General features: G+C 57.8%; 2 protein-coding genes across 2 annotated transcripts; one reads left to right on the top strand and one right to left on the bottom strand.

Annotated features, from left to right (window-relative positions):
- Positions 1-2576: 2576 nt before the first annotated feature.
- Positions 2577-7642, top strand: LOC131565834 (immunoglobulin lambda-1 light chain-like). The gene is made up of 4 exons (XM_058816896.1): positions 2577-2652; positions 2787-3078; positions 5600-5637; positions 7164-7642. The coding sequence occupies exons 1-4, from the start codon at positions 2607-2609 to the stop codon at positions 7484-7486; spliced, it is 699 nt and encodes a 232-aa protein (XP_058672879.1). The 5' UTR covers positions 2577-2606; the 3' UTR covers positions 7487-7642.
- Positions 7643-16836: 9194 nt separating this feature from the next.
- Positions 16837-23567, bottom strand: LOC131565843 (carbonic anhydrase 15-like). Its single transcript, XM_058816910.1, has 8 exons — positions 23362-23567; positions 21777-21812; positions 19724-19894; positions 19359-19519; positions 18615-18707; positions 18266-18332; positions 17893-18059; positions 16837-17213 (listed from the first exon to the last, which is right to left on the bottom strand). The coding sequence occupies exons 1-8, from the start codon at positions 23426-23428 to the stop codon at positions 17001-17003; spliced, it is 975 nt and encodes a 324-aa protein (XP_058672893.1). The 5' UTR covers positions 23429-23567; the 3' UTR covers positions 16837-17000.
- Between the last annotated feature and the right edge of the window lie 1713 nt (positions 23568-25280).

The following is a 25280-nucleotide window of genomic DNA, read 5'->3' on the forward strand; positions in this document are numbered from 1 at the left end:
GTGCTCCCAGGGCAATGGCTCACACCATCTCATTGCCTTTCATCTCTCCCTCTCCAGGCTTCCTGGTCCAGTCAATCATCCTCGGTGCCAGCCAGCCTGGGACAAACTGCCTGGGCTATATGCTCTGGGAGCAACAGTGGCTATGGCTGGTACCAGCAGAAGGTCCCTGGCAGTGCCCCTGTCACTGTGATCTACTGGGATGACCCAAGACCCTCAGACATTCCTTTGTGATTCTCTGGTTTTGTATCTGGCTCCAGAGGGTCACTGGTGTTCAAGCTGAGGGCAAGGCTGTCTACTATTGTTGTAGCTTTGACAGCAGCAGTGCTGATCTCATGGTGACACCTGTCCCACAGGCAAGCAAGATCTTGAGTATCAAAAAGACTGGTTTTGGTGCCTCATTCCACTCCACCAGGCAGGACCACCTCTCCAGCTTTGGGACTTTTCCATTCTCTGAGTGTTCCAGGGCTGTGACTCTGAGCATGATGTGGCACTGGAGCTGGTTTCTCAGAGAACTTGTGGATGACCCATCCCTGGAAGTGTTCAGGGCAAGTTTGGATGAGGCTTGGACAATCTGGTCTAGTGAAAGGTGTCCCTGCCCAAGGCAGGAATGTTGATGGTATTTAATGTCCCTTCCAACTCAAACCATTCCATGATTCTACAACTGTGTTCCTAGTGACTGGGCCCTGGTGCTGCAGAAGCCCTGACCTGGGCTCATCCTCACTGCCCAATAGCCATGTGAGGGGCAGAGGAGCCTGGGACAATGTTAGGAGCTGCAGACAGTGGAGCTGCCCAAGAACACCTTTGCCACATACCTGCTCCACAGTCTGAGTCCTGCCCAGGGCCTGGCAGCATTGCAGCTGCCCTGGCAGCTCAGACTGGGAGTGTAGGCATTTGCCACCCCTGGGTGCTCTGGCTGGGCATGGAGAGCTTCTGCCTCAGCCCCGGCTCTCACATGGCTCTGGCATAGCTGTCCCCAGTGTCCATGTCTCTGCAGCAGAACACCTCGATCTGCTGCAGGGGCAGCAACAATGCTTATGGCTGGTACCAGCAGAAGGTCCCTGGCACTGCCCCTGTCACTGTGATCTATGCTGATAGCAGCAGACCCTCGGGCATCCCTTCGCGATTCTCCGGATCCACATCCGGCTCCACGAACACGTTAACCATCACTGGGGTCCAAGCCGAGGATGAGGCTGTCTATTTCTGTGGTGGTGAGGACAGCAGCAGCAGTGCTTAGACAATGGCATGCAGCAATTGGGGAAGTGATGCAAGAACGTCCTGCTATTGCAGATATCAGTCAGGAGTCTCTGCTGTGCTTGCTTGATGGAGGGTCAGGCCCTCACCATGGCCCTGCCCTTGCTGCCCTGCACTGAATGTGGCTGTGCCTCGTGTCTCAGCCTGGCACTCCCTTAAAGCCCCAGGTCCCTGCCCGTTCCCTGGCACTCTGGGAGGGGATATATAGCACTTGGAAACACACTTGCCTCCACAGCCACATTATCCATGGCTGGGTCCAGGCAGAGGAGGAGGAGAAGCGGGAGGAGGCTCTCACTCTTCTGGCAGGGACACCAGTGGTGATCAGGGCCACGGTAACTCCCAGCACAGGAAAAGGGAGACACAGGCCCACTCTTGCCCCAGTAGGACACCCTTGCGTGCTGCCTGCAGCTGCCCAGGCACAACATGGAGCAGCATCTGTGCCTGTGTGGCAGTTCCTGCTATGGGACACATACTGTGCTCTAGCAGGTCCCCTCCGTGCTGCTCGCAGGGAGACAGCCCTGCAGCCCTGCCCTGCCCATGCCAGCCAGGCTCCTGGTGCCCTGGGCACCCTGGGAACAGCATAGTCGGGGACAGGGAGGATCCTGGGGGAGAGGGAATTTCCTGTGATGCAGCCACTCTTTGTATGGGTTGAGACTGCCAGAGGCAGCCATGATCCCTGTGCCCTGAGTTGGAGCAGCACTGACCAGGAGCTGCCCCAGCTCTGGCTGCTGAGCACCAGCACACTGGGCTCATGATCATGGGGAGGCATTGCTGGACCCTGGGGCTCAGTGCTGGCCCACTCCCATTGTTCTGGGGTGTGAATGCCTGGGAAGAGCAAAGGTCTTGGTCTTGAGTGGTGGATCAGAGGAAGGGCTCGGGCACAAAAGCAGGAGATCAAGGTGGTACTTTACAGGCCTGGAACACCTGTGGGAGGGAAAAATGCCAAAAATGAGTTGGGGAATGGTAGAGCTTGGCATCATTTCAGTCCCATCACTGGGAGCTGCAGATACTTCTGTTTGCCCTTGCCACAGTGCCCAGCTCTCCCTTCTTAGGCACTGCAGCCACTCAGCCTGGTGTGGGGGCAGGGGGGTCAATACTGGTGGGTTTCAGGCTCAGAACTGGGGGATGTCTCTGCTTTGTGTCTGTGGACAAGCCCTACTACATCTGGGGTGGTGGGGTTGGGTGTGGAGCAGGGAGGGATGTGCAGAGAAAGGCGCGGGCAGGATCCGGCCGTGACCGCAGGGTCGGATTTGCATGGAGGGGACGTGTCCTGGGCGGGCGGGGGCTTAAAAGGGAGTCAGGGTCCACGGCACAGCTCCATCATTCTGGGGACGCTGAGCCGGTGGGACTGAACCATGGCCTGGGCCCCTCTTCTCTTCGTGGTGCTCGCCCACAGCACAGGTGCCATGGCCAGACTCGCTGTGCCAGCACTGGGCCTTTGGGCACAGGGACCCCATCCTGCTGCCCAGGCAGGCCTGTGCTCCCGGGACACTGACTGACCCCCGTCTTCTCCCCTCTCTTCTCTCCCTCTCCAGGTTCCCTGGTCCAGGCAGCGCTGACTCAGCCATCCGAGATGACGGCCAAGGTGGGCGACACCGTCAGGATCACCTGCTCTGGTAGCAGCTACAGCTATGGCTGGTATCAGCAGAAGGTCCCTGGCACTGCCCCTGTCACTGTGATCTACTACAATGACAAGAGACCCTCGGGCATCCCTTCGCGATTCTCCGGATCTGCCTCCGGCTCCACGGGCACGTTAACCATCACTGGGGTCCAAGCCGAGGACGAGGCTGTCTATTTCTGTGGTAGCTATGACAGCAGCAGTACTGCTGCACCGTGATACAGAGAAATGGGGAAGTGGTACAAAAACCTCCTGCCTCAGCTTACCCTTGGAGCCCCAAGACTGTACCCATCCTCTGTCATTTGAGGAAGTTAAGACCTCCCAGCAGTGCTGTCATGGCCCAAGGTGTCCCATGTGTGTGACCGCAGGCAGATTTGTCCTGTCACTGTTCCCTTGATCAGAGAGGGCCATGCTCCAAGTCACTGGCTCACCCTCATCTTTTCTCTCTCCTCTCCCTCTCCATGTTCCCTGGTCCAGGCAGTGCTCTTTCACCTCTACTCGGTGTCAGCATTGTGGGACAAACCACCAAAGTCATCTGCTCCAGGGATGGCAGCAGCTGTGACTGGTACCATCCTAAGTTTCCTGGCGGTGCCCCTGTCATTGGGATCTGCTGCAATCACCTGGGACCACCAGACATCCCTCTGGGGATGCCAGCCTGGCGCCATGAGCACAGTAACCATCTCTGGGGTCCAAGCCCAGGACAAGGCTGTCTGTTAATGTGGTAGCTACCAAAATGGCAGTGATGATGTTACCATGGTGAAATGGAGCAATGGGCATGGGATACAAAGTCTTCCTGCCATGGCAGGGGCCTGTTAGGAGCCTCTGCTGTCCCTGTTTGGTGGGGCAGGTCCCTGGAACAACCCTGTCTTTTTTCTGCCCTGCGCTGTTTCCAGTGACACAGCGCCACCCTCACAGCCCTTTCCTTGTCATTGGTGGATAAGAGCAGATAGGATAGAACTGAACGGACAATTTCAGATGGAAGAGGCCTTCAATGATCACATAGTCCAACTGCGTGGCCACTTCAGGCATGACAAAAATGTAGGGCATTGTCCAAGTGCCTGTATAAAACACTTGCAGGCCTGGGATATCATCCAGCTCTCTAGGAAACCTGTCCAATATTTGCCCACACTCTCAATAAAGAAATGCTGGGATAACCTCCTGTGCCTGCCTGTGCTCCAGAGCCAAGATTCTTCTGATCTCCCTAGCAAGCACCCAGAGCCCTGCTGATGCCTCCCAGCCCTGCTGTGCCAGGACCCTCTGGACCATCACCACCTCTGGAAACAAAGGAGTTAAAGATGGAGTTTCTCTGCCCTCTCTCTCTCAGGGCTGAGCAGGGCTCTGGGCTTGATGCAGCTTCAAGTCCCCCCTCCATCACCACTGGCTCTGAATGGCCTCCTCCTTGCCTCATGCTGGGCACGAGGAGACCTGGGGCTCTGCAGTGCCTGGCATTGTCCTCAGCCCCACCACCTCATTCTGCTGCCAACCACATCCTCTAGCTCTGCCAGGGCTCTTCATGGGGCCCTGGCCTTGAGCTCAGGCCGTGAGCTCTGTCTGAGGCAGTGACCCCTCTGTTCCATCAGGACTTTTCAGGACAGCAGCCCTGTCCAGCAGGTCAGAGAGGGCTGTCCTGGGGCACTGACTGACACCTCTCTTCTCCCCTCTCCTTCTCTACATTCCCTGGTCCAGGCAGCATCTCTGAGTCAGCTCTCCAAGGTGTCAGCCAACATGGGAGAGACTGGTGATCTCCTGCTCTGGTGGCAATGCCAAAAGCTACTTCAGCAGCACCCTGCTGCATGCAGCACAGCCTCTGTCCTCCTCCATGCCTCCCTGCAAGGAGAGCAGAACTGAAGATAGGAGCATTGTCCCCTTCTTGTCCTCCCACAAAATGAAACCGAAACCCCATTGAAGCCTGAGAAATGCTCAGAAAATGATCATCCACAATAGAGGGCAGTGGCTTCAGCTAAATGCTTTGCATATACAATTTCAGTGATGTCTTTTCTTTTTCGGATAGTTTCAGACTTTGCACAAAAGCATAAACCTTCCCAGAGGCAAAGCAAACCTCTGAAAGAGAAAGTGTCTCAAACCACAGAATCTTCAAAGTGTTACCTGTTCTACAGTGAACTATTTATAGAGTTCCTGTGACTCAGGAAGTTCACTGCCTCTTTCTATAACTACTTGCACAAACCACATCATTTGAAAATCTGTGGGTTCAATTTACATTGGTGCTGTTGGCATTCAGTGGTCCAAGATGAGCACTGAATGTGCCAATCTGTGGGATTGGCACCACATTGGGAAAATATTTTTCAAAGAAGCAGCCGAGCCTTTACAGGGAAATTTGAAGTTAATTGGTTTTAGCTGAAACTCATTTTGTCTCACCCCTTCCTTGGCTATCTCAGCTTTATGAAGGCATCTCCACCTCTTGCCTTTTCATATTTTTAGGGTAAATATGAATAAAAATAAGTTGCCTGCAGAGACCTTCAGCTATTATCTCCATTGCTGGTGGTGGGAGCTGCACTGAAAGAGCCCAGCCAGGACCAAAACTCCACAGGTACAGCTGTGCCCACGCCTTCATCCTTCTGCGTCTATCGGGGCGTCCCCATCCCATCACCTTCATTCCACTGCACCCATTGGGGTATTTCCAGACCATCCTCCCCACCCTCCCACATCCGTGGGCTCCAGGACCGCTCAGCCATGAGGCAGGAGGTTTTTGTGTGGCCCTGTGTCACTGTGTGGTGTATTCGGGGCCGGGACCATGTTGACCGTCGAAGGTGAGTCGCCGACTTCCCCTCGGTCTTTCCTCTCCCACCGCGGAATTTTGACATTTTGTCAATTTTGGGCGATTTGGGGTATTTTCTCGGACTTGGCGCCGGGCTGGGGTCTGCCGCCCGTTTGGGGCCGGGCACTAAGCCCGGGCTTGGGGGCTCTGCCTCGTCCCTGCGGACTCCGACGACTCTGTGCGTGCCACGGAGATTCGGGGCGTATTTTCTTAGTCAAAAAGTCTTAAAATTCGTCCAGGAAATGTGTCTGAGGTCTGAGGGGGAAGGAAACTCAAATTTAGGTCCCTAAAAGATGTGATTTTTGTCTTTGTCAAAGAAATTTGTCAGTCTAAAGTCGATGTCTTCAATTCTTAGTCCTGAGGACTAAGTCTCTGTCACCCCTGGTGAGAGGCAGGGGCTCTTCTGCGGGGTCCAGGGGTGCAGGTGCTGTGAAAGGGCAGCCTGTCCTCGGCTACATCAGCCCACAGTCATCCTGACTTTGTGTTAAAATGTCCCTGGAATCTTAGACAAAAGATTCCAGGGGTGTCTTAGAGAGCCCATTGTCCAGGTAAGACATGTCAAAAATGGAGATTATTGGACTGAAAATGCTGCCGGAAATGTCGTTTGTCTGTCTTTGTCTGTAATTTTTAAAAGAGTTTGTTGAAAAATCCCAATTTGAACCAAATTACGCAGGGCTAAGACCAAGAAAAATGTTATTTGGGTATTTTTTTAATCAAAAAGTATTTAATGGAGTCATCCTGGTTTTTAAATGGAGATAGAGATAGAAATAGAGGTGAAGATAGAAATGGAAACATTGCACATTGGAGGAGGCAGCAGAACCACGCCAGAAAGACCAGACATCTTTTTTCCATCTTCCTTTGTGTGATTTTTAGTAGTAGTTTCCAGAGACAAGAAAATGTCTGAAAGCAGAACTAGGCAGAAAACAGGATGGTTTGTCTGTGAAATTTTGGGGTTTAAAAAAAAAAAGCCCTGTAAAAGGAAAGAAATGGCTTTATGGCAAAGAAATTAATATTTAATTTTATATATATATACCTAAAATATACATAAATATATAAATATATATAAAATTAGTCTTTTATATATATGAGATACAGAAATGTATAAATATCCATGTTATATGCATTTTATAGAATTATACATCTATTCATATGATATGGACGACCTATGTATGTATATTGTACACTGTATATATATTATGCATATTAACTGTATATTCTATCATATCTAATACATATATGCACATATATGTGCACATAGTGTATATAGAACATATATACAAGCATGTATGAGATGTATGTGTATTGCACACACACATATGTGCATATGTGCATATATTTTTTATATATATATATATATATATATATATATATCCCAAATTTAAATGCATTGCAGTTAGGAGTGATAAGCTCTGGCTGTGGGGAAAGTGGGGAGTTTCTGGGTTGTGTCAGCAGGGCAGGCAGGGGCTGTGGTGGGGGACAGGGCCATCTCTGACCCCATACCACTCTTGTCCCTCACAGGCCAGCCTAAGGTCGCTCCCACCGTGCACCTCTTCGCGCCATCCACCGAGGAGATGGAGTCACAGGGCAAAGCCACCCTGGTGTGCCTGATGGAGAACTTCTACCCAGGCAAGGTGACAGTGGAATGGGTGGCTGACGGCAATACCATCACCGCTGGCGTGGAGACCAGCCAGGCCCAGCGGCAGAGCAACAACCAGTACATGGCCAGCAGTTACCTGTCCCTGCAGGCCAGCACGTGGCAGAGTTACAATTCTGTCTCGTGCAAGGTCAGGCACGATGCTGGAAATGTGGAGAAGACCGTGAACAGATCCGAGTGCTACTAACCCACCCCGCTGGCTCCCTCCCTCCGCCCCACCTCTGGAACAGCGGCTCCCCCAGCCGCAGGTGTCTCTGCCCATGTCTGCCCGTCCCCTGCTCCTGTCCCCCCACTGTGAGTGTCACACAAATAAACACCGACACTGAACTACGCTGGCTCAGCATCCCTGGCTCTGTGTCCTTCCAACGCGCCCGCTCCCCTCGCGGCCTGGCAGCAGCCCAGGGAGGGTGGGATGGGAACACCTCCACCAGTAGGGAGGGTGGGATGGGAACACTTATGTGTGTGGAATTTGCAGGCAACTCCAACATGGGAAGAGATGAGAATCTTGACTCCATGTTTCAGAAGGCTGATTTATTATTTTATTATATATATATTATATTAAAAGAAAATTATATATTAAAACTACACTTAAAGAATAGAGAAAGGATTTCATCAGAAGACTAGCAAGGAATAGAAAGGAATGATAATAAGATCTTGTGACTGATCACAGCCTCGACACAGGTGGCTGTCATTGGTCATCAAGTAAAAACAATTTCACATGCTGGATAAACAATTCTCCAAATCACATTCCAAAGCAGCAAAACATGGAGAAGCTGAAGCTTCTCAGCTTCGTGACATATGTGTACACACACACTCATATTGCATGGCCCCTGCCAAGCTTTTGCTCAACCCTGGGGACCCCAATGAAATCCCCTGCCACTGCCAAGACAGGGAATGAGCAGCCTGGGGCACAGCCTGCACTCAGCCCCCATGTACTCATTGCACACACAGCCCTGGCTGTGCCATTCTCAACCCTTGCTCCTGTGCCTCTGGGTGCCAGCTGCCTTGCGGGCACATGTGGCCGGTGGTGGAGGCACAGCCAGCCATGTCCCTTTGCCACCAGGCCTGGCTCTGTCCCCCTTTCATTGTCATCCCAGTGCTTCCCAGAATGTAGCTGCCAGTTAAGCACAAACACCAGCCTGTCCATCACACCCTGTGCCACCACAACTGGGACTCCTGCGTGCCACATGCCCTGTCCCCATCCCCAGCACAGCCCTGGGGAGTTTCCCTGCAGCCCTGCCCATGGAAGGGCTGACAGCCATTGCTGTGCTGAAAGCACCAGTGCTCTGCTGTTGTCACCCCATCAGGGCAGCCAGGAGCCACTCCAGGGACATGGGCTGGGAGCACCCAGCCATGCCATGTGCAGTTCTGGGGGAGGTGTCCCTCACCAGCTTCTTGGGAAAGGGGGATGGCCCCAGCACGTCCTCCTCCTCAGGCTGTGCTAGTGGATTGCCTTGCTCCAGGCTTTGGGTTGCCACATGTCCCTGCAAGTGTCTTCTGGGGACACAGAATCATAGAATCCTAGAATGGAGTTGGGTTGGAAGGGATCTTTAAAAACCATCCAGTCCAAGCTCCGTGGAATGAACAGAGACATGATCCAGATCAGGTTGCTCAGAGTCCCTTTCATTCTGATCTTGAATATTTCCAGGGATGGGACATCTATAGCTTCCCTCAGCTACCTGTTTCAGCACCTTACCACTCCCACAGTAAAAAATTTCTTCATTTTACCTAACATAAATTGACCTTTCTTTAGTCAAGAAAAATTCTCTCGTCCCATTGCATCAGGGCCTGCTAAAAGGCTGCTATAAGGTCTTGCCAGAGCCTTCTCCTCTCCAGGCTGAACAGCCACAACTCCCTTATCTTTTCATCATAGTGCTCCAGTGCTCTGAGATCTTTGTGGCCTCCTCTAGACTAACCCAAACAGGTCCATTCCTTTTTATGTTGTGGGATCCAGAGTTGGACACAGCACTGCAGGTGGGCCCCACCAGAGTGGGTTACAGGGGGAGAATCCCCTTTCTCAAACCACTGCCCTCACTGCTTTTGATGCAGCCCAGGATATGGCTGGGTTTTGGGCTGAAGGTGCACATTGCCAGGCCATTATCCACTGATTGATTCAAATCCTTTGTGGCAGGACTATTGTCAATTCCCTCATGCCCCAGCCTGTATTGATATGAGAGCACAGTGTCCCTTCCCTCCTGCTTTTTGTCAGGGAGCTGGCAGCAGGCCCTGACCCCACCTGAGCTGCCAAAGGGCACCTCATGCTCCAAAACAGTTTCACTGCCTTTAACCCGGCTTTATCCTCCTCAGCTGGGCAGAGGAGGCCTTGCCATGGAGCAGCCCCATGCACAGGGCAAAGCCCCCTTCCCATCACCCTGCTCAGGGGGTCAGTCACAATGTCCCTTCCCATGTGTGGGGTCACAAGCTCATGGTTTTCACAGGAAATCCCAAATCCCATTGCCACAGAGCAAACCCATGTGCAGGCCAGACCCCTGGGCTGCTGCTGGCCTCAAGGAAGGAGGCAGCAGCACAATGCTCACCCTGCACTGGAGCCAGGCAAAGGAAGGAAAGGCAGATGATGGAGAGCTCTGTCCCACTGTGTTTCAAGATAAGCTTCTTTAACAGAGTTTCCTGAGCAGGGAGGACCCACCATGGCAGAGGTGCAGGGCTGGCTCCTGGAGGGCCACAGGGCTATGGCAGGTGGTGCTGAAGGTGAGGGTCCCTGCAGCAGGGCCACATCTGGGCATGCATCCATCCATTCCAGCTCACTGCTGGGGATGTGAGCCCAGAGATGGCAGCAGCTCCTCCACACTGCCACTGGTCCCCTTCCTTGCTCAAGCAAGGTTATTCCCTGGCAAAGCCCTGCCTTTGGCATCTCATCCCCAGCCTTGTGGTGCTGCCAGGAGAGCTGAGACTCTGCCAGCCACAAATGCCCCAATGACCCAGACCTGCTGCCAGGGAGGATGTTCACTTCTTTTCTGCTGCAAAGATCAAGCCTCAGTAATTACCAATTCCAGCAGTTGCTGAATCACCTCAGTACTGGTTGAGGCTGCAGTGAATGAGAGGTAACACAGGGCCCCCATCCCAGATGTGCTGCCAGGTTTTACCCTGAGAAATGCCACATTTCTGGGGAGGGGCACTGGTGGCAGGGCAACGCTTTCCCCAGGTCCTGAGATTCGTCTTGGCATTTCCTGAGTAAAGCCCATTCCTTGGTCACAGGACACCACCCCAGCTTTTGTGGGCTCAATTTGGGGCATGAGCTGGGGTCTCGCTTCAGCTCAGGTCTGTGTGGGCAGGGCACAGCACATCTCTGGCTCAGGGGGAAGGAAATCTCACTAATTATTGATTAAAAGATTTTTCTAAATCTTTTCCATAAGCAACAACTGTCAAGAAAAAAGCCTGATTAATTATAGATCAGTGGCCCTGGCCGCTCCAGGGCTCCATCCTCCCCCGCTGCCTGCAACTTGGCAAATTCCCAGCCAGAGCTTTACCCTTAACAAACCTTCAGCAGGGCCAGAGAGCCTCGGCTGGGAATCACAGAGGGATGCAGGGCCTGCTGCATCCCCTGGCAGGGAGGGAAGCAGTGCCTGGGAAGAGCAATCACCACCCTGGCTGGGGGTGTCTGGTGAGCAAATGTGCTGAGCAGAACCGAAACCTCCCTCCCCTCCCCAGCTGCAGCTCCTGCTCTCACTCTGCCTGCTCCTGCACTGCAATTTTAACAGTCATTTATTTGCTCATTTTCCCAGCTTGCCAGTAATTTTAAAATGAGGGGGATCTAATTTAGTAAATGAGATGCTTCGGGAAGGCTTTAATTAGCTGCAAAGAGAAGCAGTGGATCCCATGAAGGGTTTGGGCTTGGTGAGAACTGCTCTCTCAGGCTGAGGCTCCCAGGTGAGGGCTTAACAAAGCTTTCAGGGGCCTTTTGATAAACCCTGGGGGTTTGGACATCAGGGGCTTGGAGGGGTCCCACAGCTGAGAACAGAGTGAAGGATGCAGGAATGTTGGCAAAGGAATGCGGGACCATGGGAGCTCTTGCAACCCTCGTCCCTAAACCTCCGCCACAAACCTCGAGCACAAAGCTCTGCTCTGGTCACTGAACCCTCCTTGGGTCCCCTCCATGATGACCAGCTCTGGCCACATTTGTGCCCCAAAAAGCAGCCCTGACCTGCTATTTTTTTATTGTACATCACTGGGTGATTTCCCCAGACCAGGCAAGCCCCAACGTCTTGTACCAGGAGGAGGTGGGGTCCTGTTATGGGGACGTGGCAGGAGCAGAGAGAGTGCACCTGGAGCTGATGAAACAGCTCGTCTGGAGAGGCACGGGCGGCGTGGCAGAGCCGGAGAGGAGGGGACGGGTCCCGCCTGCCCCCAGGCAGCTGCAGCCGCACAAAGCCGCGTTCCTGGAGGCAGCGGGGCTGAAACTCGAAAGCAAGAGCAGCGTCCCAGAATAGCCCCAGCCCGGGCTGGGGGGAGTGGGGCAGAGCCAGAGGCACCGGGACAGCAGTGGGAGGATGACACAAGTGCCCTCGCTTTGGTGCTATAGCTGTGCCAAGCCCGGGTGACACCCAGGGTCTCTGCCCTGCCTGAGCCGGGGGCTGCAGCCCCTGAGCACCAGGAGAGTGCTGCTGGTTCCTGCTCCCCATCCTGGCACTCCCTGCACTCACATCACCGTGTTCTCTGAAGGACTTGGGGAAAGGCTGAGCAGAGCCCACGTTGTGCCACGCCAGCACAGGCCCCTGTTTTCCCCAGCCAGCCCCACCGTGCAGCTGCGCAGCACTGGGGCATCCCCTGGCTAAATTTAACCCTCACCCACTGCAGTCCCCAATCAGAAATTGAAAAGGGCGCCCCAAAAAAGGAACTGAAACTGTCTCCAGTGGGTGCTGACGTGTGAAGGCAAGTGAGCGCCACACGGCTGAGCCAGCTCAGCCCTGAGATGGTGGCCATCATCACCCTGTGGGGGACATCAGCCCTGAGATGGGGTGTCATGGTTGGGGTGGCATGATGCTGCCCAAAATTGCTGCAGGGTGAGTGGTGCTGAGCAGGGACCCACTGGGACTGGTGCCAAGGCTGTGCAGACTCTGTGCCATAGCAGAGTATGTGTCCCCAGGCCAGGGTCACCCCTCCTGTCCCCTGAGTGTCCCTGACAAGGCACCCAGTGGGGTCTTGCCTGACAGGGTGGTCCCTGCCCTGGTGTGGGATGTCCCAGCTGCTGTACACACGCACACACACACACACACACACACACGTATGCACACACCTTGCACACGTATGTACACACACATCCCCCTCCAGTGACCCCAGTGCTTCCAGCCTGGGCTGGGCACCACTGACCCCACACCTGTGGGCCTTGAGGCCAGGAGAGACCCTGACACTGACATTGTGGCCTTGTCTCCCTGTGCCACCACCACAGGGGAACCAGCGTGGACAGCTTCCTGCTGCTACCCTGCTCTCAGGTCACCCTGAATTTACCCACTCATTTACTTAATTAAACTAATCTGTCTCTGCCTGCTGCCAAGGCAGCCCCTTCTCTGGGGTCACCCCTCAGTCTGACCTGTTGCTGGGTACAGGGGCAGCCTCCAGGTTCACAAAATATGGGGCAGGTTTCCCCAAGTCTGGGAAATAAATTTATAAATTAATAAGATACAAAATACAAATTATAAAGTACAAGTCATGAATGACAAAATACTATCAAATACCCCTCGGCAGCCCTAGGTCAAAGCCCCAGCTGGAGGTGGCAAGAGAGTGCAAAACCAGGGTTTATTGCCCTGCAATTGGAATAGAATTAAATGAAATAAATAAATGTTTCAGGCTGGTGTGGTCGAAAACACAACCTGAGCATTCAAGCCCATTTGTGAAGACGAGAGCAATCATTTGCATAACTGTGTCAAAACAGCAACTGCCAGGACATGCAGCTGGCAGGAAGGTAGCCCCTAGCTAGGGGTTATTTAGATGTGTATGAAACCACACCACAGCCTGGGGGAGAGCCCAGTAAACAGCCCCCCAAAGATAAGTGCCCAGGCTTGTAAGCAGATTGTAAACAAGCTGAACCAACTAAAAAATAAACACCTTTCAGCTGCTTCAAAATATTTATTTTTTCAATTTTATTGTGGCAGTAAAATGTAATTCCCAGGAGAGCCTCAGCCTGGCCTGGGGACTCAGCAAAACTTTGTTTTCTCTCATATTCGAGATAAACAGGTGCTGATCCCCAGTCAGGTGTGCTGATAAAGATTTGATTGCGGGGCTGGTGCTCCCTCTCTGGAGAAACATGGTCATTGAATTGCAGACCTTGTTCTGACTCCCTGGGTGGGACTTTTTAGTTTAATGTTAGTAAATTTCTAGGTAGGGAACGGTGACAACAAGGTGGTGGCAGTGGTGGCTGAGGGGTGTGATGGGGGTGGCTGCCAGGGTCCACACCAGGCCCTCGGGGTTAGGCTCACCCAGTTAGGGAGGACTTTTAGCCAGATTTGCCTTTTTCCCTCTCCACAGCCAGGGTGGGCAGAGCAGACAGTGTGATGGAGAGTGGAGGAGAACATTGGGTGCACCCTGAGGCTGGACCCTGCATCCTGCAGATGTGGTGTGCAGGGACATGGCTGGAGCTGGCAGTGTCAGTATGATCTTGGGCAGCTTTTCCATCCCTAAGGCTTCTGGGTTCCTACCCCAAGCAGTGACACCCTCTAACCAACAGCTCCCCACCCTGTGCACATGCTGCCAGCCCCACGCCAGAGCCACAGCCCTTTCCCCTTCCTCTGCAGCCACTGCAGGGAAAAACCACCAGGATTAAACATTTCTGCCATGTTTTGGGCGCTTTTGGCCGGACCCCCCAGCTGGCTGTGGGCAGGGGTCTGATGCACATCACAGCCCCCCAGCTGAGCCAGGCACCCTCCCAGACAGCTGTTTTGACCGCAGCCCCGCAGGCTGCAAACAGCCCTTGCTAAAATTACAGCCCGCCAAAAGCAGGAGCCCGCCAAAAGCAAGAGCCCGCTTGGGCAAACATCAGCTGGGAGCCAGGAATAGCCCCGGCCCCGCACGCTCCGCTGCCCTGGCACAAACTGCCCTGCACGTGGCACCCGGGCACCGCTGCCGGGCCGTGCCAGGGCAGGGCAAGGGCGGGAAAAGCTGGGGCTTGGCCCCTACTCAGCAATGCTCATGGAGGGGGCATTGCCTGTTCCTTCCCTGGCAGCCCGGCATCCCCAGCACAGGCACAGCACCCCCCAGATTTCAGGTCCCAGCAGGGCTGCCCAGGATGTGCTGAGCCTTTGGGGTGGTTTTGGTGTCCAGCTGTACAGAGGATCTGTGCTGCCAGACCCTGCCTGGTGCCACTACTGTCCTCTGCTGGGGTCATCACAGCCAGCCAGGACAGGTCCCCAGGTGATGGGGACCCGGTGGAGTCCCTGCTCCCAGAGCCACTGCCCAACGTTTTTGGCCACCCATGCCTTTGGAAGCCACAGCCTGTGCCCTCCATGGTCCCCCATGCCTGGGTGCCCCTCACACCCTGGCCTGGCACTGGCCTGGACTGGGGGGCTGCAGCCACTTGGGACTCACCACAGCTGACTGGGCCCCCCTTTCTCACCAGCTGGGGCTGGGCCCACCCTGGGCTGGACCTGGGCACATCTATGGGGCAGCTGCCCTGTGGCCTTTGGGCACAAGGGGCTGGAGCTGGGCAGTGCAGCTGGGAATGGTGGGACATGGGTGGACATGAGGGAACAGGCAGAATAGAGGACATGGGAACATAGAGGGGCAGGGAACACAGGGGGGCATGGTGGGACATGGGAGGAAGAGAGGGCACAGCAGAGAGGGTGGTAGGGCAGAGGGAGCAGTAGAACACTGAGGCCAGGGACATGATGACACAGGGCACAATGGTATCCAGATGTGGGGGACAGGGGGAAGAAGCCATGGATGCCAGGGGCTGGGGGCATGGAGACACAAGGAATGGTTGTATGAAGACACAAGGGACAGCAGCAGGAGAACATGGGGTACAGGGACATGAGGACACGGGGGACAAGAACATATGGAACAGGGCAGAGGGGAAAAGTGAATGAGGACATGAAAGGATATGGGCCCAGGAGTCAGGGGGCAGAGGCCAAAGGACACAAAGAAAAGGGCCCCAAGGACATGAGGAACAGGGACAGGAGGACACAGGCGGCGATGGCATGACGCAGGGACACAGGCACACGGACACTTGACGGAGGTGGCAGAGACAGGGACACAAGAACAAGGGACACAGGGACACGAGGCACAGGCACACGGGGCTCAGGTGGCAGTGTCAGGGATGGGGACAGAAGCACACGCGGCACAGGTGGCAGTGACAGGGATGGGGACAGAAGCACACAAGTCACGGGTGGCGGGGTCGGGGTCGGGGACAGAAGCACACAGGGCACGGGTGGCGATGTCAGGGATGGGGACAGAAGCACACAAGTCACGGGTGGCAGTGTCGGGGTTGGGGACAGAAGCACACGGGGCACGGGTGGCAGTGTCGGGGACAGAAGCACACGGGGCACGGGTGGCGGGGTCGGGGTCGGGGACAGAAGCACACGGGGCACGGGTGGCAGTGTCGGGGACAGAAGCACACGGGGCACGGGTGGCGGGGTCGGGGTCAGAAGCACACGGGGCACGGGTGGCAGTGTCGGGGACAGAAGCACACGGGGCACGGGGGGCGGGGTCGGGGCCGTGCAGAGGGCGCCCCCTGGCGGCCGCCAAGCCTTGCGGGCCCCTCTCCGTGCGCGTGCCCGCGGCGCCCCCGCGTGTCCGCCGTGTCCCCGTGTCCCGCGGCTCCAGCCCTCAGCTCCGGGGAATCACAGAGCCACATCCCCCGGCGTGGGCATCAGGGATCTGCGACGGGGCCCCTCCGCAGGCTCTTGCAGGGAGGGCCTGCCCCAGGAGCCTGGCGCGGGGGATGCTCAGGGGGATGCTCGGGACCCACGGGTGGGGCGGCCACCGCTGGGGCTGGGGGCTGGAGTCTGGCACTGGCAGTGGTTCCATCCAGAAATGATGAAAAACCTCAGCCTGCCCCCTCTTCTCCCGGATAACGGCCTGTGCTCTTCGCCCATAATTCAGGGGAGGATGGGAACATGCCTGGAGCTCCAGCACATTAATTATGAACCACCCCGCTCATGCAGTTATTCCTGCCAGCACAAAATGAGCTCCGTGGAAAGATCCCTGTGTCCTGCACAAAGGCACTGCAGGTCCTGTGCTCCCGGTGACACCCCCACCCTTCCAACAGGCAGCCCCAGCCCTAGGGAGGGTGACAGGGCAGCGTCTGCAGCACAGGGACTGCATGCGGGGCCTGCTTCCCGAGCCAGGGCCGGGATTTGGCTTTTCCTGCCTGCCTGCACCAGCACGCAGGGGATATCCCTGGATGCCACCCAGACAGCTCCCCCAGCTCCTCCCCACTGACCCCACAGTGCCATGCTGAGCCCCTGTCCCAGCTGGCGAAGGGACAGAGCCAGCAAAAAAGAGGCAGCAATCCACTGACGGGACCTTGGCTTTATTCCAGTCAATACAACATCCCCCTCCCAGCAGCTCCCCCTGCCCATCTACAGGGGCAGCCCAGGGCAGCTCCAGGCTTGCAGAGATTCACCTCTGCAGAGATTCAGCTTCACAAAATCTTCACCCAGCCAAGGTTTCAAGGTGCTTTTTTTCCCTCGTTTCCCATTTTCCGCGAACAAGACGCATCACCTCCATCTCCACTGCATCAGGGCCAGACCCTACGGAGCTGCTGAGAAGAGGCTGAGCAGGGCCAGGGGCAGCAGGGGTGACAGGAGCTGGTCCCCGTGCAGGGACACCCCGCTGGCTGTGGCCCCCCGGGAGGCAAAGATCCTGCGGCTGCGGAGCGGCTGCGGCGGGCGGAAGTTGTTGATCATTTTCAGGAGCGTGGATCCCTCGAGTGGGAAGTGCAGGGTGCTGACGAACGCCTTCAGCTGTGCAGGAGAGAGGGAGGGTAGGCAGCTGCATTGCCAGGAACTCCAGGCCCTGCCCACTGTCAGCCCACCTCTGACTGCCCCACTGCCAATGGCACAGGACCCAGGGCATGGCCCCACACCGGTGCGTGTCCTCCCACCACCCCCAGTGCTCTGCTGCAGCCAGACCCATAGGTAAGCACAGAGGCAGGTCTGTCCTTCCTTCCTTCCTTCCTTCCTTCCTTCCTTCCTTCCTTCCTTCCTTCCTTCCTTCCTTCCTTCCTTCCTTCCTTCCTTCCTTCCTTCCTTCCTTCCTTCCTTCCTTCCTTCCTTCCTTCCTTCCTTCCTTCCTTCCTTCCTTCCTTCCTTCCTTTCCTTCCTTCCTTCCTTCCTTCCTTTCCTTCCTTCCTTCCTTCCTTCCATCCATCTCCTTGGAGCCTCTACTGAGCTTCAATGCATTCACTCCCATTTCTCTTTCTGAATGCCAAGGCTGGGCAGGAGTGCAGTATGGATGGCATTTCTCCCCACTGGCAGGTGGCCACATCTCCATTACTTAACCTTCATACAATTAATTAATTGCCAAGTTGCCAGGAGCATTATTATAGAGATGACTTTCCCCGTGCTCTTGCTCTAGGGTCAGGAAGGACAAGGAGAGAGGTCACCCTGGGCACCCAGCACGTGGGGCCGTGCACGGCAGTACCTGCTCCCGGCCGATCTCCACCGGCTCCTCGAACACGGTCCAGAGCACGGCCTCGCTGCAGTCGGGGGTGGTCAGCGAGCCCTGGTAGCGGTAGTAGCCCGAGAGGCGGGCGGCAGGCGGCAGCAGCGTGCCCAGGCGGAACGTGGAGGCCAAATCCACAGAGTCCCCTGTGGGGCAACACAGGGACACTCAGCCTGTCCCCTGCCGGGGATGTGGTGGGGACGGCAGGGCCGCCCCCATCAATTTCCCCTCAGCAGATGAACCCAGATGAGCTCAGAGAATGGCAGGGTCCCCCATCCAACCCACTGGGGTGCATCCCTGCCCTCCCAGTGCAGGGTCTCCCCTTTCCTGCCCTAATGAGGAGGTGACTCACCAGCGTGGGAGACATTCCTCAGCCCTGCCACGATGGTGTTGTAGTTGGTGTTAGTGGTTTCAGAGACCTGTGTCCGGGGAGAATAAGTGGTTGAAGTCAGGCAGAGCCCAAGCAGGGCAGAGCTGGGTCATCCTGTCCTGCCAAGCAACCACAGGCAGAGCCAGCCTCCCCTGCTGCAGGGCAGTGGGGAAGGTTCCCAGCCAGGTTCCCTTGCAGTCAGTGGGTTCCCCAGCCTCTCCTGGCCTTGACCCAGCCTTCCTGCCCCTTCCCACTCCTCCAGGACACCCATACAATGCTCACCCAGCTGCACCACCAGCACCCAGTTTCTAGGGGGCCCCTGCAGACCCACCTGAAAGAAGAAGCCGAGGACAGCCAGCCCATTGGGATGCCCCTTGGCCTCTGCCAGTGTCTGGTACTTGGCATTCATGTGGACGATGTGCATCTGAGGAGAGCACAGAGGAGTCAGGTGTGCACAGCTGCCCCCAGCCAACATCCTGGCAGCAGGACATTCTGCTATGGATCCTTCCAGCCAGCTTGGCCAGACTCTGAGCCAGCCTCTCCCTTCTGTCCTATTGGCACTTCTGTGGGGTGGGTGCTTGGAGGATCAAAGCACCCCAGTGAAGCAAGAATCCTTTGAAGGGTGTGCAAAAGGGGGCCAGCAGTCCCGGGGTGCTCACCAGACACAGAACATAAATTCTGCTTTCCTCAGGCAGATAATGAATATTTTAGAGGCGCAGAGCCTCTTTCATCCAGAAGGATCCCAATGTGCTTAGCACAGCAGGCTCCTGCTTGCTCTCACTTGCATTCACTAACTCAGTGTGTGACCCTAGCAGGGCACAGAGCCCCCCAAACCCCACTGAGTGCCTTGGATGAAGCAGCTTGGCCCATGCATGGTAAAGAAACACCTTGAGTCTCACTTCAGCTGCTTTCACCAGCCAGGTGCCTGTGCAGGAGCACTGTTGATGCCACCAGTGCAGAGTCACAGAGCTCCTTCACCTGCTGCACAACAGCCTTGGGGTGCGCCAGCACGTCCCCTTCCCATCCCACCAAGGGTTTGGGCAGCCCAGAATGTGCTGGGGTTTTTCTCACGTACCTCCATGGGGAGCTGGCGCCCATCGAGGGTGTGCTCGGAGCCGTTCCCAGCCGGGCTGCCCCAGTGGAAGTGGAGCTGGAGCGCACGGAACCGGCCGGGGAGGCCGCCCCCGCTGACAGCGATGTGCTCAGAGGCCGACTCGCCCGCCAGGCTCAGCATCACTGCAAGGGCAGCAGGACACGCTCAGGGGAGGCTTGGGGTGGGGAACAGCCCTGGCACAGCTCCTTCCCTCCAGCTTTGTCCCAGCACTAACATTCACCTGCATGGGATCCTGCAGCACGCAGGAGTGGTGCCAGAGCCAGGCCCCCGTCAGGATGGTGCCTGGAGAACTGGGAAAGGGGAAGGTGCCCGGCTTCAGCACGCACCTGTGTGCCCGTTGTTGGTCAGCCTCCACTTGCCAGGGGGAGCCTGGTCGTAGCCCTCGAAGAGGATGTCCCCGAGGCCGCCATCCCGCTGCAGCCGGCGCCTGTCAATGTTCACAGGGGACTGCCTGTCGCCACCACATGTGGCTTTCAGCTCCTTCCAGTGCCTGGGCCCTGCAGAGGAGGAGCAGGGGCACCACGGGCAGCCACCAAACCACCACTGCCCCAGAAGGGGACACAGGCCCACGGGTGGCTCTGTCCCCAACCAGCCCTGCCATCCCTGCCAACCTGGCCTTTCATCCCATGGGAACTGCTCTCCTGCCCGGCTAAGTTTCCTTCCTATTGATGAGCAGGGGCTTATTGCAGCCTCATCCATAATTCAGCAGGATTTCCTCGAGGGGCTGGGGGCTATATTTAGCCTGGCAGCAGCGTCCACATTGACGCTGGTGAAGGGCAGGCTTTTCTCGCTGCCCCTTCTGCCTGCTGTAACATGTTCAACCTACTCACACTGGTTCTGTCCAGCTGTGACAGGTGACAATGCAACCTGGCCACACAACTCGTCCTGGGGCAAATCCTACACATGTTCCAGAGTGACCTCACGATGCCCATCAGCAGCTCCTGGGGTGGGGGGTCACCTTGGCGGGAGCTGGGTGAGGACACAGCAGTGCTGGCAGCTGACTGCACCCACTGCAAACCCTCAGTGCTGCCTGGGGGCTGTGAGCAGGGTCCCCATGGTTGCCATCACGGCCACACCACACAACCAACCCATTGCCCCAGCATCACCTCTTCTTGTAACCCTTGTGGCAGCCCACAGCTGTAGGATGCAGCCAGCCAGCCACCCTGCTGTTCACTGCTCCCGTGTGGCTGCCATGGCACCCACTCCTCCTCCTGGTGCAGCCCAGGACTGAGGTGTCAGCCCTGGGCACTGCCAGTGTCTGTACTCAGTCCCAGCTGGGGAGCAGGAGCTCCCTCAGTGCCTCCAGCCCTGTCCTCCCAGGGCATCTCCATTCCCAGGGGAGCTCAGCACATCCCAGCAGGCACTGCTGGCTCTCCTCACACACACATCATGGCTTTGCCTACAGCCAGGGTTTGGGGAACTGTTCCCCCAGCAGTGCCCCATAGCTCAGCTCTGACATTCACTTCCTCTTGGGCAGACAAAACCACAGACGCTGGTGGGCTGTATCCCACCTCCTGCCCCCTGGGCTCAGCCCTTACCCTTTATGTTCTCCTCTCATTACTTGGAAGACCTGGGAGCTGCAGCCTGGCCATGGCACCATCCCAGCGGGTTCCTGGCATCAACTGGGCAGACCCACAGGTTCCCAGGTGCCTTCAGTGAGGGGGGACATTCCCCATGGCTCTGCTGCAGGCACACAGCCAGCTCCACGTGGCTCCAGCCGCTTCCTACCAGCCCCTCTGCCCTGCCAAAACCTGCCCAGCAGCGTTGAACCGGGTGAGGCTGAGCCCAGCAATCCAGGCTCAGCAGCCACAGGGCATGGAAACCCAAGAGCTATAAAACAGCTGGGCCGTAACAGCTGATTAAATGCTTGATGATCTTTAATTAACCTTTTACAAGCTATTTGTAATTTGTATTTATGTGTTTTGAGACAAAGTGCCCCCAGCCATGCTTCCCTCCCCATCCATGCAGGGCTGCTCAAAGGGAGCTGTCCCTCCTCAGTCGGGCCCCTGGACCGTCAGGCCCCAATGCTGCCTACACGGCATGGGGATTCTAATAGAGTCCTCTAAAGCCTGGACTTAATTTGTTTCAGGTGCAAGGGGGAAAGCTGGTGCTGTCCCAGGAGCACCTGGACCTGGCTGAGGTGAGGGCTGGGGCTGAGTTGTTCCAAGGGGCTCAGGTGTTTGTCAAGTCCCTACAGAAACATCCCCGAAAGTGAAGCTCCTCTAACCATTCCCATGGGGGAATTTACCCTTTTCCATGCCTCACTCCCCATTGGGCCTTGCTGATGCTGCCCAGGGCGCTCTCAGCTGGGCACTGTGGGGGGACACGAGGGTCTGAGCCCTGCCCAGCCCCAACACAGCCACACTCGGCACCACTCACCACATCGGGGGTCCTGTGAGTCGTAACACCACTGCCCTGTGGGAGAAAGGAGAGCTCAGGGCAGGTGATGGAGACAGGCACCCTTTCCCAAACCCGCCTATGGCCATGCCCAGCCCCCCGACAATGAGGACATCCCCCAGTGCAGCCCGGGGTCCCGCCAACATTGTGTTCATCATGGTTATTTTTGGCGCTTGTGTTTTCACACCCTCCCTGCCTCCCCCACACGCTTCACAGGGAAACCTCCCTCAGTATCGCTGCTCCAAGGCAGCCAAACCTCCTGCTTACTGTGCTCCTTCCCCAGCTCTCGAGGAGCCATCCCCCCTTTTCCATCCTGGGCAGCCAAGGCTCACCCCACAGCAGGGGCGAGCGGGAGCCGAGGGGAGCAGACACAGCCGTGCCCGGTGTCCCTTTCCCCTGTGCCCGGTGTCCCTTTCCCCTGTGCCCGGTGTCCCGCGGCTCCCGGGGGGCTGGCAGCGGCAGCAGGGGGCCGTGGGCAGGCCCGAGCCCACGCTGCGGGGATGGTGGCCGGCCCCGTCACTCAGGGCCACCCCAGCCAGAGCTGCCGAGCTCCCACCAGCGCTCGGGTGGCGCTGGCTACCGCGGGCTCCATGGCAAGGGCTGGTGCAGCAGGTGCGGGGACGCCGAGGGGATGCCGAGCAAGACCCGCTCCTGCTCTGCTGGCTGCACACCCGCCCAGGGCCATCAGCTCTGCAGAGGGGATGCAGGGCACCCCATCAGCTCCCCGCTCTGCGCCTGGCAGGAGGCACAGAGGAGCCGGTGCAGCCCGGGCCCAGCCCACGGGAAGGGTCCCCGCTGGTGGGGAGGGCGATGCCAGCGGGCCGGCTGCCGGCGAGCCGAGCCACGCTCTTGTGCCAGCCACAGCCGCTCGGAGCAGCAGGACAAAGGCAGCCCTGCCAGCCCCGCCGGCCTCCACCTGTGCTGCTCAAGGCCCCAGCCTGCGGCACTGCATCCACAGTCTCACTGGAGTGGTACAGGAAACACCAGCCCCCGAGGAGAACTGCGAGTGGGACAGAGCAGGCAGGACTGTGACGGTTCCCAGAGCAGGGATCTTGGGGTCCAGGGGCAGAAAATCTCCTGGGAAATCCTCAGACCTGCACGCAGCAGCCCTCGAGCATCCTCCGGCATGAGCCAAGGTAGCGCTGGGCGCCCCAGCCTGGCCCGGATGCAGGTGAGCACCCAGCGGCCCGGGACGGCAGCGCCCGTTCGCTCCGAGCTTTCGTCCTCATTGTTGCTTCCCGGTGGTGCAGGTCTGTGGGGCGGATGGGCTGAAGCCCAAGACCCCACTGTCCCAAGGGGACCCTGGCCCCACCATCTCCAGCCCCCCCGAGCCGGCAGCACTCAGGGCCGTCCAGCAGCGGGAGGGGCCGGTGGGAGAGCAGGAGAGGGTCCTGAGACAGACTGGGTCCCCCAGCCCCTATTGCCGACCCCTCAGCCCGCGTCACCCCTCGACACGTGGGAAGGGAATGGAAAAAGCGGCGCCCCCCAAGCCCGCGCCCCCCAAGCCCCCCAGCCCCGCGCCCCCGTCCTCTCCGCCCGCGGGACCCCCGCCCCGGGCGCAGCTCACCTCCCGCGGCCGCTCGCACGACGAGGGGCAGCGTCAGGAAAGTTATGCCGAGCCCGGTGGGGCCCATGGCGGCGCGGGGCAGCGGGGGGACCCCCGCACCTCCCCGTCCCGTCCCGTCCCTCCGCAGCGCGCCCGGTGCCGGGCTGGGGCGGGCGGCAGCGCTGGCAGCGCCCGCAGCCCGGGAGATGCTCGGCTCCAGCCTGGGCTCTGCTCTTACATATTCATCACCCGGGCTGAGTTTTTAACTCCTCGGCTGCTAGGAGGGAGCGGGGAGAGCCCGGCCCCCGGCCAGCCCCCCGCGCCCGCCGGGTCCCCGTGACAGGGACAGCGACACGGACAGGGACAGGCGGGGAGCGGGGGCTGCCGGAGCCCACGGGTGCGGCGCTCCCCGCCCCGCTCCCCATCCCCAAAGCTGGAGGGCGGCAGCATCCCCGCCGTGCCCCAGCCCGCCCCCGCACAGTGTGGGGGACTGCAGATGGACTGCAGGGGCCTGCCAGGAGGCAGATCGGGCTGGGGACAGCCGCTTTGGCCCGTCCCCTCCCCATTCCTTGCAGACACAGGCTGTGGGACACATCCTCCCCCCGGCTTTGGGAACTCCCCAGGCAGCAGCGGGTCTTGCATCTCCCATGTCTGAGCGTGGTGGTTCCCACCTGATGAGGGGCAGGCGGTGCCATGGGGACCCACAGTCCAAACCCAGCTCCTGCCTGCAAGCACAGGCCCCTCTCTGGACAAAGCCCAGCGAGCACCTCCTGGAAGCCCCATCCTCGGGGCCCAGGCAGCCGGGACAGCCACGCTATAGGGGACCCTCAGTCCCTGCAGTCACCAAGGAGCTGCACAGTGCTGGGGCAGGTTCAGCCCTTTCCTCTCCAGCAGGCCCAAGGCTGCAGTGGCTCACACTCCCACAGCCATGGGGCAGTGCTGGGGCACACGCCTTGCACACCCATCCGAGCAGCACCGCAGCACAGTGCGGGTATCCTGTGCTGGTGGAGGCAGCTGTTCAGCTCCTCAGCACAGAGTGAGCATATGCCATCCCATTGCACCTGTCCAGGCAGGTCCCACAGGAGCCAGGATCTCAGCAGGTAGGCAGGTAGGTAGGAAGGGGGTGAGAACACAGGAGCATGGTGTTATCACATTCTCCTTAAATATCCGTGCCACACTCACGCAGCAGAGGAAAGGAGGCCAAGGGGCCCAGCCCGCAGCTCCCCTCGCTGGCCCTGGCCGGGAGCACCGGCGAGTCCCTGCCAGGATGAACAAACCCGGCAGCAGCTCCTGGCCAGCGGGAAGCAGCCCCTGCTGCCGGCTTGGCCAGGGATGGGCTCTGGCTCAGCAGAGCTGCTCGGCTGCCAATGCTACAACGGGCTCATCCTCAGCAGGGATTCTTTGGGGCACCTTCTTCCCCCCCAGGCAGCACCAGCCTGAGCCACGTTTGGGTCCCGGTGCAGGGCACAGAGGAGGGTGGCAGCACAGGTGTCCCCTGGGCTGGGCTGGATCTGTGCCGTGGCTGACACTTGGCCCCTGCTCCAGGGATGAGGTAGTGTGCAGAGGGCTGCGGTCATCCTTCCGGAGAGCCGCAAGGGGCGGGCAGGTGCGGCAGAGGGTCGCACCAGCTCCCGGGCTCCTGCCGATTGTTGCCGGGAAAGCGAGGAGCTGCTCCGGCACTCATGGAATCAGCACCTCCCTTGGAAACGTGAGCCCACCAAGCGATCCCTCTTCCTACACGCCCACAGCAGGACAGCGCATATTGCCAGGAGTGGGGGAGAAGCCCGAGACTCCTGGGGTCCGAAGATGAGACTCATTGCCCCATGGACACTTTCTTAGATTTTCAGGTTTCTCTAGTGGTGTTTTTTAGCAAGAGGAGCAAGAGCAGGGTGTGGAGCTCTGCATAGCCCCCACAAGAAGCGGGAGCAGAGTGAGGAAGC

The sequence above is a fragment of the Ammospiza caudacuta genome, chromosome 18 (assembly GCF_027887145.1).
Source record: "Ammospiza caudacuta isolate bAmmCau1 chromosome 18, bAmmCau1.pri, whole genome shotgun sequence".
Taxonomy (NCBI): domain Eukaryota; kingdom Metazoa; phylum Chordata; class Aves; order Passeriformes; family Passerellidae; genus Ammospiza; species Ammospiza caudacuta.

Coding starts and splice junctions, on each gene's coding strand:
- LOC131565834 (XM_058816896.1), top strand. CDS start 2,607: ATGGCCTGGGCCCCTCTTCTCTTCGTGGTGCTCGCCCACAGCACAG. Junction 2,653..2,786: donor GGTGCTCGCCCACAGCACAG/GTGCCATGGCCA, acceptor CTCCCTCTCCAG/GTTCCCTGGTCCAGGCAGCG. Junction 5,638..7,163: donor GACCATGTTGACCGTCGAAG/GTGAGTCGCCGA, acceptor TGTCCCTCACAG/GCCAGCCTAAGGTCGCTCCC.
- LOC131565843 (XM_058816910.1), bottom strand. CDS start 23,428: ATGGGCCCCACCGGGCTCGGCATAACTTTCCTGACGCTGCCCCTCGTC. Junction 21,813..23,361: donor CGTGCGAGCGGCCGCGGGAG/GTGAGCTGCGCC, acceptor TTTCTCCCACAG/GGCAGTGGTGTTACGACTCA. Junction 19,520..19,723: donor GACCAACAACGGGCACACAG/GTGCGTGCTGAA, acceptor CTGCCCTTGCAG/TGATGCTGAGCCTGGCGGGC.